General features: G+C 37.2%; 1 protein-coding gene across 1 annotated transcript in view; it reads right to left on the bottom strand.

Moving 5' to 3' along the window:
* Positions 1-1826: 1826 nt before the first annotated feature.
* LOC121730164 (probable G-protein coupled receptor 158) overlaps positions 1827-19429 on the bottom strand; it is a 193799-nt gene continuing 176196 nt past the window's right edge. Inside the window, exons 8-12 of the mRNA XM_042119080.1 lie at positions 15063-15277; positions 13010-13148; positions 8688-8793; positions 4988-5131; positions 1827-2514 (exon numbers count right to left, since the gene is read on the bottom strand). Coding sequence (XP_041975014.1) covers positions 1912-2514; positions 4988-5131; positions 8688-8793; positions 13010-13148; positions 15063-15277 — 1207 coding nt within the window. The 3' untranslated portion in view covers positions 1827-1911. The remainder of the gene's footprint in view (positions 2515-4987; positions 5132-8687; positions 8794-13009; positions 13149-15062; positions 15278-19429) is intronic.

The raw sequence follows: 19429 nt of genomic DNA, 5'->3' as shown, positions 1-19429 counted from the left end.
CCGCGCGTTCGAGCGGACGCATAATATCAATCCATCCAGCTTCAGAGTTAGTAGACTACAACTCGTTTAAATAAATAAGCTTATGGAAGGCTGTTTTAACAGTAGAGGAAATAATCTATATTTAGCAGTTCATGGAACAACGAACTGTCCCCTACGTGGCAGCCGGAGTAACAATATTTTAATATTAAAGCTAGAAGTATACACGTGAATATTATATACAAGAGTCTTGTGCGTAAGGGTTAATTCATGCTAGAGAAGTTGAAAAGCAAAATCACCTTTATATCCACAACGTAAAATACAAATTCCTTTTGAAACGCAAGTCGTACATGTGTTCTTTTGATTATTTTTGTAATTATGCTATCCAAGCTGTGGATATAAGAGTAAAGCTATTTTAAATCGCTCTGCTAGTATGAATTGAGCCTAACGTAATTCTTCAGCATAAACTATGTTATGAACAACGTTTTACTTATACAATATGCACAATGTCGTCACTAATTTGTCTTTCATTATGGCTCCCTTGGGGCGCTGTAGTCGACTATTTGAGATCCCAGAATAGGCATGCTACTGTAGAAAAGTTATTCTGTTTACTTTGCTTAGATCTATTTTTTTATAACACGGGTAAAATGAAATGGCTGTATCTTCTATCTTCTATCTATATATATTAAACTCAAAGGTGACTGACTGATTGACATAGTGATCTATCAACGCACAGCCCAAACCACTTGACGGATCGGGCTGAAATTTGGCATGCAGGTAGATGTTATGACGTAGGCATCCGCTAAGAAAGGATTTTGATAAATTCCAACCCCAAGAGGTTCAAATAGGGGATGAAAGTTTGTATATAATAATACTTCATAACGCAAGCGAAGCCGCGGGCAAAAGCTCGTCTTTAATAAAATAAATGTTAATGAATGTAATCTTACATTAAAGGCCAAAAATTGTTACAGCAATAATATTTGATTGCCATCATTATCATGGAACTGAAAATATCAATTAACTCTTGCTCATACTGAATCAAATATTAAAATTGCAAAAATGATTGAATTCACGAAATGTAAATACTCGTAACAACAGAAACAAGCTGGGAAATCAAATATTAATTTGAAATTATTTGTAGAGGTAATGTCATAGTTTTTTAATTCAAAGTTACATGTTCAAACGTGGCAACTGCATTTGATTTAAAAAGATTTATATCAAATGCAGTTGCCACAGAAATATGAGCCTGTCAGTAGCGTGATTGTCACTCCCAGTCGTGATCACGAAACTCTTTAATAGGCAATAACTTAATGAGGTAATCTGTGTCACTGAGTAATGACTACAGCGCCCGGCGTGTTGAACACGCGGCCAGCCAAATATTTACAATACGAAATAACATCATCAAGAACATGAATTTTTGATATAAACGAATTCAACTGCTTATATACAATTAACACATTCAGTTAACTTAGTTTCTTCTTCTTCTTCTTGCTAGTGAACAATGAAAGATTTGATATGCATTTTTACATCTACCTAACGTACTAGTTATAAATACGAATCACAGAGTAGACTAGGACTAAAACATGGAATGTAGCTTAAAAAATCACAATATTTAAAGGACTACTTAATATCTTTGGTATGCTATAGACGACTCAAGAACAAAAACAATCGTAACATTACGAGAATTGGCATTTAGAATGTGTAGTAACTTTAGTAAGTCTTTTGAAATATGATTAAATTTAACTGTGGTGATTATATTTAAAATGGCAGCACTTGAAAACACGTGTAGGCAATTCGGAGTTGTTTTACCTCGGAGCTCGTACGAGATCGATCTTAAAGTCATCGACATAAAAGTCAGGGGCAAAATTACTCCAAAGAGCACGTACTTTGAACGTGTTAAACGATTATGTTCACTAACGTTAAGTACTAGAGTATTTACACGGTGACCTCCTCTGTAAAGCGGCTCTTATCATCCAGGTTGATGACGATGGCGTGCGTGCGCGCATGCCCGGACCTCACACCCCGCACTGTCTCTACACTAGTCGGACTTGACTTAACATCTCTTTCGCTTCTGTACCCATTGTTGGCGACCTCCGGCGGCCTGATATCACCACAGTTAGCCTCACCTGATATTTTGAAAACACTTTTTTGTTTCTCCTCCTTTTCTACCTCGTCCTTCTCTGGTTTCCGCTTGGGCGAATCTGTAGTCACGTCTGTGCAGCTCTGCTCCGCGTTGCTGTTTTCAGCGCTTTTGGTGGCGGTGAATATTTTGTGTCTGTAGGCTGGAGGGGCTTCGAAGGGTAGTTCGCGACCGCTGCTGCTGGATTCTTCAGTAGGAGTCATGGTGCAGATGAGTCTATCGGCCACCGCGCTGAAGACGGTGTTGAGTTTGAGCGGCGCGGAATGTTCGGTCATCGGCGGTTTCTCGTGCGCTGACGCAGCGTCCTGCATTGCGATGATTCTCCGCGCTAAATGAGGGCAGGCCGTGGAACGTTCCCGAAGCTTCTTCAGCTGATTGCAGACTTTCTTGAACTCCTCCTAAACAGGAAAAAGTTATTACTGTAAGAGATCGAGTAGACACAAGTTGAACCAGTTGTTGTGAATTGTATTGTTGAGTTAAGTTTCCGAATGTTTTTGACAGATGACAGCTAATGTTTTCCCCGCTTTGAGCTGTCTAGAATTTTTCTCTCAAGAAGCATGTAACGCTAACGAATTAATAAACGTATAAAATGATTAACTGTTTAATTTGGACTTCTAAATAAGAAGAAATAACAACAGTTTCGTCACGTGTTTTGACGTATAACATTATTTCAACGATACGTACTTTCAAAATTGTCACGTAACGTTCATAATCGAAAACGAGTGGTAAGTTAGAATTAGTTTCATGCTTCAATAGGAATTGACGAATAGCTTCCGTTATTAATTATTGAAGATACAGAACCCTAAAAACCTCCCGCTTGCCGCTCGCCTCGTTAATAAAAATAAGCTCAGGATTACTAAGTAGTTAGTGGAAGTGATTAAATGTGGGTGCCCACTTAAAAACCACTCAAATTGTTCGCGAAAACGAGTATTTAAAAGATGATTATTTTTGTTGAACATTCGGTACTTAGTAAATTAAATTAATGCCGAACGTAATTATCTTCTTTTTATATTGTAAAGAAGAAAATCTTGATTAATTGTTATTTACGTTTAAATAATATGGACTTTGAGTTATAGTACATAAGATAGTTCTTAAATTAAAAATGTACGGTTTTATCAGCGCCGTAAATAGGGTGGTGCCACCGGTGCCCAGGCACAGGGCGTAGACTCTGGGGGGCGCAAGAATGGCCAGACCAGGCAGACTCTTATTCTTTCGAATTGCTCCCGATAAGTATTTCCCGCTGCGCCCCAGAGATGTTTTCCAATGTAGTAAAAAAATCTACAGCTGAACATATTACCTTCTCCTTTTTGGAAGCCAGTTAAAAAACAAGGGTGCAGTTATAAGCTCGCACAGGGCGCAAAAAATGCTATTTACGGCGCTGGATTTTATCACAGTAATTCAATGAAGTTGCGGTTAACAAGCATTCTCGTCTATAAAACATCAGACTAAGGAGGCAGTAAAAGCCGATCGGAGTATTATATGCCAAGAACATCGCTAATGAAGCCAATTATTTGAGCGTCATTTATTATGTGACTTCATCCTGTTTCAATTTCCGTTTATTCTCAATTTATTTTCGCTCAGATATAGTCCTCGTCTTTAAAATTATTTTTTATTTCGCTGGTATACATTCGTAATTGGGAGTATTTTATCATATGTTTTAAAAAGAGGTCTCATTAAAATTACTTGAACAATATATTGTTTTCTATTGCTACCTTGGGGCGATGGGACTCAGGCGAGTTTGTACTTACTGTTTGTACTTAGTTCTCTTTCTATATTTTCAGGAATCACTAAAACATTCACGTTATAAATTATTTCTCTTAATAATATGTTTTTCTCACGTATGTATAGTGTGAAATAAACTTTATTTTACGACCGAGTAGTTCTTTTAGCTCGTGCATTATGTTACAGTCTGGTGAATTTCTTTTGATATTACTTATTCATAATTCACTTCGCTGCGTTTCGACTCGCTATCATGATAAGCCTCAAATAATATGATTAAACCATTTTTCTCAAGCTGAAAAGTGACAAGCCGTTTAGTTTATAGGTTATTAGCCCTACTGTAATCGAAATTTTCAAGCTCAAAAGTTTATTAACCTCTAGCCTCTGAAAATGTCAAGAAGTACTATCAGAGAAATCATTTTATAGGCTGATGGCAGATCTTTTTTATGAAATACGGGGGCAAGCGAGCAAACAGGTCACCTGATGGAAAGCAACTTCCGTCGCCCATGGACACTCGCAGCATCAGAAGAGCGTACGTTGCCGGCCTTTTAAGAGCTAATAGGGGAGGGTAGGGATGGGAAGGGAACGGAATAGGGGAGGGTAGGGAAGGGAATAGGGTAGGGGATTGGGCCTCCGGTAAACTCACTCACTCGGCGAAACACAGCGCAAGCGCTGTTTCACGCCGGTTTTCCGTGAGAGCGTGGTATTTCTCCGGTCGAGCCGGCCCATTCGTGCCGAAGCATGGCTCTCCCACGTCTAAACCTACGGAATACGTAATTTGGTCAAGTTGTGTCAAACCCAGCCTGGTCACGACTAACATTGAATTGCTTATAAAAAGCGACCTAATGTCGTAGATCTGTCATCTGCGTATAAGCCCGGCCGCACATTGTCCGAAATTTCTGATCAGAAACAGTTGAACGTCCACGCTGTCTCTTACATTTTGTACTGAGCCGAGTGAGCTCGAACTCGCCGGAAGGATATTTCGGATAGTGTGCGGGGTGGCGGTCCGGCGAAATTCAACTGTTTCTGATCAGAATTCGGACAATGTGCGGCCGGGCTAAATCAATTTCTTCGGTGATACATTAACTTTTTTATCGTGTTTTTCATTTTAGGCTCAAAAACCTAACTTCTCTAGCAGAGTCCGGTACTAACCTCGAGGTCTCTCTCGGTCATGTTGTCACAGTACTTCCCGCTCCTGTTGGTGGTCATGGTGTAGGTGGACTCCGCCGGCCGCGACCTGAACTTGCCCGTCTTCTCTCTATCGTCCTTGCCGTGACCTTTGTATACCATGTACGCCTGCGAGACAGATGATACCTTTATTAAAATCTTTATTTCTTATAAAATAAGGGGGGCAAACGAGCAAACGGGTCTCCTAAAGGAAAGCAACAACCGTCGTCCATTGACAGTCGCAATATTAGAAGAACTGCAGGAGCGTTGCCGGCCTTATAAGAGGGAATACGCTCTCTTCTTGAAGGTTTGCAGGTCCGGAAATACTGCTGGCGACAGTTCGTTCCAGGGTTGTACAATGCGCGGCAGAAAGTTACGCGAAAAACGCACGGTGGAAGACTACCACTCATCAAGGTTTGACTTCATCATGATGTTATATCTTTATAGACTAGTGATGCGGCACTATTCACTTTTCACACAATTGTTGTTTGATTTAGATTTAGAAATTTTCTGTCGTTGTTACATCAGGTGACCCGTTTGCGCGTTTTGAACCTTATTTCATAAAAGAAATGTATGAACACGAGCGTATGGCGCTTCTATCTTGATCTATCTCTGTGATTTGTACGATAGTCGGCCAACTTTAAATTGTAAGTCTGCGGGGACACTTAATGTTTTGATTTGACGTTGACCGGTAAATCGAAGTGTTTAGTTGCAAAAGGCAGTTTTGTTTTCACACCATCCTGTAGTGTGAGAACAAAACTGCCTTTTGCCTTGGTGACTTACGACTATTTTGTAAGTAATAGTGATCTCTCTATCTTGCAAACACGTCTAGATTGTTATCAGATTTGACATAATAGTAGATGCTCTAGATTAACATTGGAAGTTTTCACAATTTTTTTAGTGAAAAGCTGCTCGACGCTCGTGTTTTACTAAAGCAGTATTTGTGATAATATAAAAAAACACATTTATAGATGAAAGCTAAAGTTTAAGAACAAAATAAGATGTATATTTGATACTACTGTAATAATAATAATAATACTCCCCACACCGGTTTCAGTGACGGTGGCCGGTTTCATTGAAACCAGGCCAGCTAAGCAGGAGTAATTTTATAGTGCCTAAGTGTGTGCGCAGTACACAAGAGCACTCTCTATTCCTTTTACTCTCATAACCCAGTGGGATGGAAGACCGACACGACTGGCGAGAGATCACGCGCAGGACCGACTTTTTTACATGCCCATCCGACGCATGGATCATCTTACTTGTCAGACAATCAGGTGATCAGCCTGCATTGTCCTAACCAAACTTGGAAATAACATGTTTCCAACGCGGGATTCGAACCCACGACCTCCGGAGTCGAGAGCGACGCTCTAACCACTAGACCACGGAGGCACCACCAGGTTACACCATCGGTTTCACTACTGTAATAAGCTATAATTAGCAAATGCACAAACATTATCAATTCCAAACTTTAGTGCGCAAACTACAAATGCACTGGATCTTTCAGAACTTTGCCATTATCTGGCGAATAAAACGAAATCTCTGTTGTTTTGCACCGAAGTTCCGCCATTATCGAGTTTCGTTATTGTGTCGTTATATTTAAATATTTCTGCAGCGATTAAAAAAAATACGCGCTATTCGAATCACAAGGCGTGAAATCTATTTGGCGTATTGTTTTTATTCCAAACACAACATTTTTGTAATTTTAATTACTTTTAATATCACTATGTATTCAAACCATACTTTTTAAATTTTTCATTGAGTTTTAAAGCATAGCTTTTTGCTTGATTATGATTAAGATATTGTATAGCCAAATTTTTTGCCCCTACTTTGTATTGAAATGTCATTGCAAATGTTATCAAAATAATTGCTAAATAATTAATATTACTTAATTAATAAACTATTTCAGCATTAGCACCAGTCATACACAGCAAATAGACTAAGGAGTAGTCTAGCTTATATGCATAATATAGTGTCTAATCTATTTCAATTAGAGCATTGTCGTTATGTGATCTCAAGAGAGCGGAGTTCGGAGAACTGACAAAGCAATCGCGATGCTGTTCACAATGCAGCATACCCAGAGACATTCAGGTGCTAATCTAATCCTACCAGGAATTAGGAATATGGTCTCAAAATCACACATTGCTGTCTCTACATTCACTTGATAATGTTTGAGTATTCGACAATGTGTCTAGAATTATACCGTAGCTTCTATTTAATGAAACTTATGTGCCTTGTTCGATTCAGTCGGTTTCTAGTCAAAATAAAAATGATATTCTCATAAAAAGCCAAATAAATAAATGCGTAATAGGAATATATTACAGAAAATCAGTCGTTTGACGTATACGAGAATACGATTTTAATGTAGGATAATATATATACTGTATGGAGCAAGAAACGACGAACTGCGCCTATCTTGTGTTCAAATAATACTGAATTTTACGAGAAGCCTTACACTTACTCTCAATATCGAAAATGTAAATTGAATTTACGCGAGTAAATATTAGACGCGGGCCTTCTGTTATTGTTTTGTTTCCAACCAAAATAAAACCCTAACCCTACTCGGCAAATTGTTACATAGTTTTATCCTGATACCAATATAAGTGGTCCTTTTCCCGAATAGTTATCTCGATGGTATTAAAATAATAATGTGCACAAATTAAATTAAATACTCCACAGAGATTCGATATCAAAGTTAGTAAAGTACCTTTAATATAAATTATATTAGGTTTAGTGGAAATTTTACTGACGTCGGTCTGGATTAAAGTTGAATGTGGAATTAATTGTCTCTTCAAATTTCAAGTATTTGCTTTGAGACCTAATCTTATAATTATTATTATTTATAGCGCGCTTTACTTACGCCTAACGTCTACGCAAGTGTTGAAGTCAGGACCCCATATTTGTGTTGAGCTACGCGCCTGTTTCTTCGCTCAATTTGTACCGGCTCGGAATGGAATGGAAGCGATTTTTTTGGTTCGAAACTGTACATAGCACAATAAATTTTATGTCAACAGTCACACAAATTATATTTAATTGGAGCCAAAAAATTGGACGCACGTCGCATTTAATTTATGTGTTATAATAAGTTATATTTGACATAAAATTCATTAGCTTTGTCCACACTGTGCCTTTTTCTGTTCGTCAAGGGCATGCGTTATAGCGCAGTCAACAGCGATCGTGAGGCATGCCCGCGACGCATGCCCTCTGACCGTATTCAAAACTTCAAAAATGACAATATTGGCGTTGCGTTCCTTGACGCATTCAATTATTGAATGCGCCAATATGAAAGTTGATGACGAAAATTGAAGATGAAAGTGCACAGTGTGGACATAGCTTTGTGCTATGTGGTTTCGTTGCAAAAAGTAGCATCTAACATACCACGCATGAATTTTAATATTGTTCTCATAGGAAAAGTTGTTCATTTGGACGGGCTCATTTGATGGTTTTAAGGATATACGGTGTTTTAACCTTAACACCCAGTATATTCCTAGGACAACGTGAATTTCCTGCTTTAGGATTAGCTGTTTGCTGTAGTCTAGTTTCTGTAAATGAATGCAGTTTATTTCAATTCAATTAAATAGAAATAGGGAATAATCCTGCGAGAAGAAAAGGTAGATATGTAAAGGACTTATATACAAAAATTGCCTCGTCTAATAATCCACGGTAAACTTTTCACTAAAATACTTACTTTGCTACCGAATATGAAGCACAGCAACAGTGTGACAGTGAGCTGGGTGTGACAGAAGAATATTATGTACAGGAGGTCGGGGTTGGCCGGCGACTGGAGAAATAACCTGCAACAAAGTATTCTTACTATAATCTTTATAACTTACTAAATTATTATAATCTTTTCAAACAAAATGTAAACAATTTAGAACAATACCATACTGTACTCGGCGAAACATGGCGGTAGCGGCCATTGACTCCCTGTCAAAAACTTGTCATTTTCTATACAAAGCCGCGATTGAAAACATCTGACACGTCATTGTCAATCGCGGTTTATATAGAAAGTGACAAGATTTTGACATGGAGTCAATCACCGCTGCCGCCATGTTTCGCCGAGTACAGTATAACAGCTATTATTTATGAAATAACTAGATGACGCATAATTCGTTTATCGCGCGGGAACCGTAAATTTTCCGGGTAAAAACGTATCCTGTCCTTTCCCAAGACTCAAAGTATCTTCGTGCCGAATTTCACCAAAATCGGTAGAGCTTGTCTAACTTTAAATGACGCGCCCCACCACTTAGTTGATATAAATTAGACTGTAAATACGAGAGAGTGGCGCGTCATTTATGTGTATGTCATGGTTGTTTTGGAGCAATAAAAAATTTTCATTCACTAATTCATTTTAATTTGGACGAGCAACAGTGGTTTGGACGTAAAGAGGTTTTTGGAGTGGAGGACAGACAGACAAATAGATAGACAGACAGACACACTTTCGCATTTATAATATTAGTATGGATTGTCAAATAACATGCTGATGATGTGACCTTAGAGTAAGAACTTATAGCATAAAGAGCGCAGAAAAGCTGCAGTGACAAGTCCTATTACAACGTGTCCAATAAGACGTTAGAGACTTTATAGCATTATCGGTAAGCTCCAAATTAGTAGCAATTGTAATTTTAGTCCCAAAAACTGAAACAAACTTATAAAAAAGTAGCCAAGATCTCTGTTTTAAAAGATTTGAAGTTATACACATATTTGATATTTTGTTTCACAAAGAATTAAATCCATCAAGAGATGGATATTTTAATTCTTTGTGAAACAAAATATAGCTTGTAACATTGCTTCGCCAAAGAAGTGTTTCACTTCAATTTGAAACACTTTGTTACGGATCGAGTTTCCGAAGCAGAATTGAACGATATTTGTGTATTTATCGGATTTCCAATCAACGTATAGCTGCGTATTTGCAAATATCTATACGAAATGGATTATTAATAGCATATTAGGCCCTCATATTTAGTACATATTTATGGCTAGATTCTAGATTATCATAAAAGGATACTTTCCAAAGGCTTCGGATATATTCATTGAATATGAAATGGACTTTATTTATTGCGACTAATACCACTAAAATATCAAAATATTAGTTGTGTGTTTGTTAAAAGGAAACGTAAATGCCACCATAAAGTAGCTTCAGAATGGTCTCTATTTTCGTGCCAAATAATATCAAAATTGGTTATGTAATCACAAGGAATATTAAATAAAACAATCAGCCTTTTTTTTAATTTTATTAACAAATCTTGCCTAGTATGAAAAAAATGCGCTTCTGTAATTAATATTTTCTTCCTTACTTCTTAGATTCTGAATTAAATATTAAAACCACGAACGAAATGGAATTGAAACTTATAAATCTGAAAATGCACATCAGATAAGTGTAAACTCATTGATATACAGCTGCATCCCTCCCGTGTAACTTTGCTGAAATTATGAGAGGACTTTCCAAGATGAATATCTATGCTAATCCACTTTGATACTTTAAGAATATTAAAACGTACATGATGTTTTGATCGTGGTTAAATTGATGATATGGATCTTGGATATGTAGTGGATGATTTTGATGATAATAATAAGAATAAGAATAAGAACGTTTATTTGCAAAAAACATGGTATTGACAATAAGATGGTACAATGTAAGATAGCGCTCATGTTTTGTTGGACACATCTCGACGTGCAAATATTTTAATAAACTAAAGATCGCCCAATGGTCGAAATTCGACCTTTGTTTCAACGACATTAGGCCTACTATAATTTGTAAAAAAATATTGACTATCATTTTTTTTTTTCTACTCTTGTCTCTCGGACTCAGGTGATCTCGGACTGGCCGTGTAAGCATTGTCTTATAGTCTTATAGATTCAATAAAAAAAACTATAATACATTTTCAATTTGTCACCTTGTTGTCAACAAACTTAAACCATAAACAAAAGAGTATAATTCGTATGTATAGGTTTGTCACTCAAAAATCTGTCATTTTTCCTAGTGTGTGTGTTGTAGTGTGTGTAATGTTTTATTTGTTAAAAAATTGTATGATAAAAGCATAATTTCAAAATAATATTAGCTCGATGCACACCGTTACCATAAAAACTATAACTGTGCAAAATTTCATTCACCTACGTATTCCCCATTTTTCGTCAAAAGGGGTGCAAAGTTTTTGGCTCACGTATTAATATATAGATTTGCACATCGAGGGAACTATTATGATTACTTGGCAGGGATCAGACATAGTCACTGAAAATGGCAGCATTGACCACAACAAAATAACAGCTGTTGGATTGCGTCAACAAAAGTTAATTGTGAAACAGCTGTCTCTCAAATAAGATTTTACAATATGGCGGCTTCCTGATAAAAGCGCACGGAAGTGCGCAGGCCGCGTTCCAGCAACAGGCCGCGTGCTTGCCGTGCACTTAAATACATTTTATTTACACGCCAAAACAACATTATCGAAAATGCCATTAGGTACTTATTTTCGTTTAAGTTCAATAAATTTAGGGACTATGGTAGCGTCGCGTTGGATCAAACTCACATGACTACTAAAATCATTAAGTTTACGTATTGTAAGTTGAAACTGGCAGTGGATTAAGCAGGAATATTTGACAGCTACGTAATCGTAACAGCTAAATATAAAGACAGTACAATAATTTTGTTAAGTATGTCTTTCTTTATCGCTAACATAATGGATGCTCAGCTGTAAAATATTGTTCCTGGTAATACCACTTTGCTCTGGTTTATATTGAGGTAGAGTGTACCTTGCATAGATAATGGTTATATTATTAAGGAAGAATAGTCGATTACTCACATGTATATAGGTACGTATGAATTTTGAGGAAGAATTATACTGACACGAATATATTGAAGTAGAATATACTCACATGAATAAGTATATTGAGGAAGAGTATACTCACATAAATATATTGGGGAAGAGTATACTCACATAAATATATTGGGGAAGAGTATACTCACATGAATATATTGGGGAAGAGTATACTCACATGGATATATTGGGGAAGAGTATACTCACATGAATATATTGGGGAAGAGTATACTCACATGGATATATTGGGGAAGAGTATACTCACATAAATATATTGGGGAAGAGTATACTCACATGAATATATTGGGGAAGAGTATACTCACATAAATATATTGGGGAAGAGTATACTCACATGGATATATTGGGGAAGAGTATACTCACATAAATATATTGGGGTAGAGTATACTCACATGAATATATTGGGGAAGAGTATACTCACATAAATATATTGGGGAAGAGTATACTCACATAAATATATTGAGGAAGAGTATACTCACATGAATATATTGGGGAAGAGTATACTCACATGGATATATTGGGGAAGAGTATACTCACATAAATATATTGGGGAAGAGTATACTCACATGAATATATTGGGGAAGAGTATACTCACATAAATATATTGGGGAAGAGTATACTCACATGAATATATTGGGGAAGAGTATACTCACATAAATATATTGGGGAAGAGTATACTCACATAAATATATTGGGGAAGAGTATACTCACATGAATATATTGGGGAAGAGTATACTCACATGAATATATTGGGGAAGAGTATACTCACATAAATATATTGGGGAAGAGTATACTCACATTAATATATTGGGGAAGAGTATACTCACATAAATATATTGGGGAAGAGTATACTCACATAAATATATTGGGGAAGAGTATACTCACATGGATATATTGGGGAAGAGTATACTCACATAAATATATTGGGGAAGAGTATACTCACATGAATATATTGGGGAAGAGTATACTCACATGAATATATTGGGGAAGAGTATACTCACATAAATATATTGGGGAAGAGTATACTCACATGAATATATTGGGGAAGAGTATACTCACATGAATATATTGGGGAAGAGTATACTCACATATGAATTTATTGGAGAAGAGTATACTCACATGGATATATCGAGAAGGAGTATACTCACATGGATATTTTGAGAAGAAGTATACTCACATGGATATATTGAGGAAGACGGAGAGCAGGAACTCGTTGTAGATGGCCATGGAGATGAAGCGGCTCTCGTTGAACTCGGAGGGCGCCTTCCGCACCATGATGCACAGACGGATGCCCCACATCAGGAATATCACCTCCACTGACAATAGAAACCATAATAAGTAGATTTTCGACACAATAAAAAAGTGAAATCAAGATTTTTCAAATCAATCAAGATAAAAAATAAGATAATGAAGGCCGCTTTCCGAACTTGGAATATTGCAAATGGTAAAATATCAAACACTTACGGCCATTCCCAATATTTGATCTATCTCTGGTTTTGCCCTACTAGAGATAGGAATAGCTCACATTAGACATAAATTATATGTCTCTAATGTCTAATGTGAGCTATTCCTATCTCTAGTAGGGCAAAACCAGAGATAGATCAAATATTGGGAACGGCCGTTAGTGTCAAATTACCTTTCGTACAAAGAACTAGATTGACAGAGGTGAGCTTAAATACGTACTTATGAATATATTATACCTTACCTAACTCAGGTTAGAAATTCGTATATTCTTCACCCATATCCTAAAGTTATAAGGGCGCATTTTCATTAGTCGTTAACTCGTACGGTATACAGCATACGGGGAGTCTATGACAACGAATGGCGCATGTCTATTGGTCATGGCATGATCTCCCGCACCCCGCATGCGGGCCCTATCGACCAGTGAAAATACGCCATAAGAGCAGGGGTTGAAAACACGTATTAAACTTTCATTGATATAAACGGTTGTATAACGATGACGCCAAAACCCAACATATTTTTAGAGTGATACCTATTTCTTATAAATTACAATAAAATGGTTTAATTTTGAGAGGCACTATATTCTATAATATCAGAAACATGATCATTATTTCGTATCTATCGGAAGGCTGCCTGCGTGCATAGTTTCATGTGCTCATCTTACTTAGAATAATTATAATAAGCTGCTGAAGCCTACATAAAGCCTTGTTTTTCTAGAAATCACTTAGTTTCAATATGGTAATACTATAAAATATTCGTGAATATTTGGCAAGCGCGTCCCGACATTCTGAGCCCGTCTGGCGCTCACATCAGTATGGAATACGACATGACAATTTATTTCACATTTCATTTGCCCGCCATTTCCCATTACGTCGTAATTTTCCCATATTTAGAATATTTCCAATTCCACTCGTATATTCGTTTCGATAATAAAAATCATTATCATTCTTTTGTCGTCATTTCATAGCCAATGATATATTTCATTACCGAATTGTTTTGTTATGTAATTTGTTTGGTTATTTATTTCGTGTTTAATTAATTTATTTTATAAATAGTACGAATGTGTCATAAATACACAAAATCGCAAGAGCAACATGAAATTTACACATAAAATCATATGAATGGTGACCAAGACGTACAATCGTTATATGTACAAATACACAAATTAACTGGCCTACAATTTTCATAGCAAGATCAACAATTGTCTACAAACTCCGTGAGGTGATCCGTGATGAATTCCGTGATGATTAAACCTCCATGACAGAATCCTCCGTACCCCGAACCCCCACTCTCCTAGTTAATGGAGCTTTGTGCCTCGTTCGTTAAGGATTCGCTTAAATACTATTTATATTGACCTAATGGACTGGTGCAAACGAGTATCAGGCTGCTTTACATTCAATAGTATTATCTAATAGCTCCGGGCACTGCAAGCTCAATAAGCACCTTAACAGAATAGGTGTTAGTAGGTTAACGAATTGCAGATTCTGCGAGGAGGAGGACGAGACACCTATATGCCTTCTCCTTGACTGTCCTGCTCTACTACTGAGCAGAAACAGGCACCTTGGTTGTTACGAATGAAATTCGTGATACCAACCCCAACCACATCGTTCAATTTGTGAGCAGCATTAGGTTGGGGATGGTACTCTAGTGCGAAGGAGTTACAATCAAGAAGAATCAAGGGTCGCAGTGACATCAGGGTCGCTTGACCTGCCTTCAGCACAAAAAATAATCTTATAGAACATATTTCAATCAACGATAAAAATACTCACGCGTAGTAAATGAGTGGTCCCACCAGTCGGTATTACACAGGTACGCTTTCAAATCGTCCTTCGTGCGTCCAACGATGACGGTGGGCGGGGCCACCAGCGTGCGGATGGCCAGCAGCACGCACGCTACCCCCACTATCACGCCGATCCGCCGCAGCAGGTACATGTCTGATATCTTCACCGCTTTCGCTGACCGCACTTGGAATATCACCGATATCCTGGGGGGAGATGCTGTTCAAATTAGAGTGCTGGTGATGAATCTCGTACCCTGCTCCGTTTTTCATGGGCAGAACAGGGACATGGGAGTCTACTCACTAAATCCCCATGGTGCTCCATTCCTCGATTGTGGAAATGTTGCAGGAACGATAAAAGCTACCGCGACAAGGCAGATGGCTGATCTACGTAAAGCTGCGCGTGTGTGAGATATTATCCGTTTTTGAACATATTTATGAAAATAAATGGCAATTATTTCAATAATAGTCTTAAAAGAAATAATTATTTATGGTAACAATGGTCCTTATTTAATAAATTAATGATATTTGGACGACAAAATATATAATATTATGACATTTTATCTTTAAACAGACAATATTAATTAAGGGTTCCGGTTATGATACTTTTGTTACAAAAAGTAAATGATTTAATTAAAAATCTAATAATTGAATACTTGATTTATGATGATTTTCAGGACGATTGTAACTATAAATCATTGTGTTTATGATATTAGATACAAGTCTTGGTAGTCAGACGCGGGACAGAGTGACACGTCATTGGGATTGTATATAAGGCGGGTTGTTTGATGGAGGGGGCTCACTATCTCTCTTGCCGTAAGCCTGGTCACTCTGCCTCCTGTCAATGTGAATTGGTTCTGAGTACTTCGAACAAAGATCGTTATAAGTTAAGTATTTAAAGTATTTTATTGGTTTAAACGCTTCTAGGCCTTTTGGCTAAAATGAAAGTGTTAATATCTGTTCTTTTCAGCTTAATAATTGGTTTTTCAGAAAAGGTATTTCGATTGCTTATGAAAATGAGGAAAAGCTAAGTGAATTGTACTTCTAAAGTATTAAAGTGTTTGTGTTGTAATTTACTAGTGTAATAAATCATGTCTGGTTACTGGTGTTTATGATTTATAGAATACTTTTATTTTGCAAGCCTAAGCCATTTCTGACACGTGCACTGGATCGGAATCGGAGCGTACGGAGCGTTGTATTGTTGCTTTGTATTGATTTGTATGGTACTGCGTGCACTGGATCGGCATTTCTGCGCCTGAGACCGGAATTTATGCCGATGACGTCATCCGCAGCCGCGTCTATGGGTCAATTTATATATTTAGTGCAGAGTCAAAGCGCATCGAAACAAAGTATCAAAACTGAACATAGCAAATCCAACCTTAACTCCAAAGCGTTAACGCACACATTTCATATATACATTAATAACTAAATTGCCGATGCGGAATCCGAATGCAGTGGACGCACGCCATCGGCATTTCGTAAATGACGACGCTCCGTACGCTCCGATTCCGATGCAGTGGACGCCCAGCTTTAATCGGTCGTTTTTTTGAGACTTTAACACTAATCGGTCGGGTTGTGTCGAGTCTAGGCCATAAAAGACTACGATTAATATTGACATAACCCAACAAAATAACGTATGTCCGCCATTTGCCTATGAATCTATTTCTCTAATCCTACTAATATTATAAAGGCGAAAGTTTGTTTGGATGTATGGATGTTTGTCTCTCTTTCACGCAAAAACTACTGAATGGATATTAATGAAACTTTACAATAATAAAGCTTATACATCAGAATAACACATATGCTACCATTTTAATCGACTTTCAAAATGGGGGAGGTGTGATGTTCGTTTTTTTATGTTCAACGATTACTCCGCCGTTTGTGAACCAATTTTCAAAATTTTTCTTTTGGTATATAGGGTATCATCCCAATTTGGTATTATATTCACAAAAGTGGTGACTTGATGAAGTGCTCCATAAGTAATCGAGGGAAGTTCTCAAAATTTATATGGAAACATGTGGTGACTTCGGTTTCGTAAGAAGTATTTTAAGCATAATATGCTACCAACAAGTAAGAATTTGCACCAAGGTATACCATGGTTTGGAAGGTGCTGAAAGTCTTACTGCTGCTGCGGGGTTAAAATGGTCGCTTTGGAGAATCATATTATTTATTCATTTCTTTAAAATCGCAAAATTGTCACTGCTTGCAATTCACGTTCAGTAATTCGTACTAATTTGACATTCATCAGTTTGATAGTTTTGACAATTCATTTGCTGAATTGATTGAGAGGAATTGCTAAATGTGACCATTTTAGCCCTGCTGCTCTCAGAGACGATTATTAATTACATAATAGGGATGATGATAAGGTCAAAGATTACCAAATTTTGTTAATAAAATAAAGAAAATCACGGTGAAAAAGAAGTGTTCCTAAAATTACAGCTGGATAGCATTTTTATTTTTTTTGTTATGCGCCTTCAAAGTTAGATAATCAAGTCGATTTTTTTTTCAATTAAATTTCTTAATATTTTTATACCAATCGAAAACTTATGTAATTAAAAGCAACTTTTGATATGAAACCACTTTCATAAACGCAATATTTAATATACCTATCGAACAAAGTTCTCTCCCGATGCGTACAAACTACGAAAGAGTGACGTCAGTCTTTCGTAGCACTTTGTATGGAGCGTTTCGGGCAGGTCTAATTTATGAGATATTTAAATTGTCATATCTTGGTGAATTTTTAAGCTATCAGAGTCATTCTTTCAGCGATGTTTCTTTTTTTAAGGTTTTTTCAATTACCAATAAGAAAAAAATTGTCATCAAGCCTATTGTAAATAACAATTTTGACATTAAGCCCCATACTGTAAATTAATGACAAATGTCTCTGAGTGTGGCTGTAACTCGTAAGTTATTCACGAATTAGATTTTAAGAACTCTTGTGCTTTTACCGAGAAAGCGAGATTACCAAATAAATTCCATGAAATACGCAAATACTTGACTTTTAATAACAAAATGGAGTTACGTAGGCTTACCTCTAAAAAAGTTTGCGACAAATTGAGCAGGGGACACAGATAAAACTTCGTTCATATTTCTCCCGTATCTATGGCAATGCCACGACCTTTTGTAATTCAACCCCTAATTATATTGGTGAAAGGGTTGGAAACTTTCTACAATGTAGCGTATGCGGTCGCGATGGAGTCCAACGTCTTACACCAGCTTGTAAAATTAGTATTTCGGTGCGATGCAACGACGATGAGAGTTTAAATGTCAAAAATTGATGGACGAACGCACTGTGAATGTCCACTGTAGCAGACCACATTATGGTCCACAATCATGAATCGCGCTGTCAACGTTTCTGAGCAGTGCCGTAAATAGCCTTTTTTGCGCCCTGTGCCACTGATATATTATATTCTGGGCCTGTGCGAGCTTATACTGCACCTTTGTTTTATAACCGACTTCCAAAAAGGAGAAGGTTATATGTTCGGCTGTTGATATTTTTTTACTACATTGGGAAACGTCTCTGGGGCGCAGCTAGAAGTACTTTATCGGGAGTAATTTCGAAAAAATAAGAGTCTGCCTGGTCTGGCCATTCTTGCGACCGGGTGTCTTGACCGAGTATACAATCTCGCTCGGTCGGAACATCTTTTCTTGCGACCTACACACATATTCCCACAACACTTTAATCTGTAGTTTATCTATATTTCACATAAACAAAGTTGTTAGCAACAATATCAGTATGATTCGCATATTAGTATGATTGAGCATAATTCGTTTAGGTTGTTCCAATGTTTTTAATGAGTGCGCCAGCTGCAGCGGTCGTTGGAATATTGTTCGAACTTAACACTTAATTAAAACTTTGCCTCTTGAATAAACCGGCGAAAATTAGCCAGATTCATTTCACTGCATCATCAACCGACCGATCCCATTCATCGACTTGAGGCCGCGGAACAAAAAAAAAAATAAGTAGCTGCGCTTGTACAGTTCGACAAGGCTTTATTTGAACGTGGCGAGAAAAGGAACTAAAAGCTTCTATCATAGAAAAAGAGTCACCATCATTTTTGACATAAGTTTGACAGTTCTCCTTTACCAGCAGCGCTCCCGTCAATGTCACCCACGTTCAAATAAAGCCTTGTCGAACTGTAACTTTATTTGAGTCATAAGTCACAGACTACAGACTACAGAGTAAATAAGTGTCATGAATCATAGTGCAAAAAGTTTAACCAATCAAATCACTGTTGTTTTTATCTTTTCGTCCTCAATTTTGTAAGCCCACATACATTTTACAAACAATAACATCACGACTGCAAAGGAACTTAATTTCACTACTACAAGCATGATTCCTACACTCCTTTGTAAATC

The sequence above is a fragment of the Aricia agestis genome, chromosome 9 (assembly GCF_905147365.1).
Source record: "Aricia agestis chromosome 9, ilAriAges1.1, whole genome shotgun sequence".
In the NCBI taxonomy this organism is placed as follows: domain Eukaryota; kingdom Metazoa; phylum Arthropoda; class Insecta; order Lepidoptera; family Lycaenidae; genus Aricia; species Aricia agestis.
This window is presented reverse-complemented; position numbering and strand designations above follow the sequence as displayed.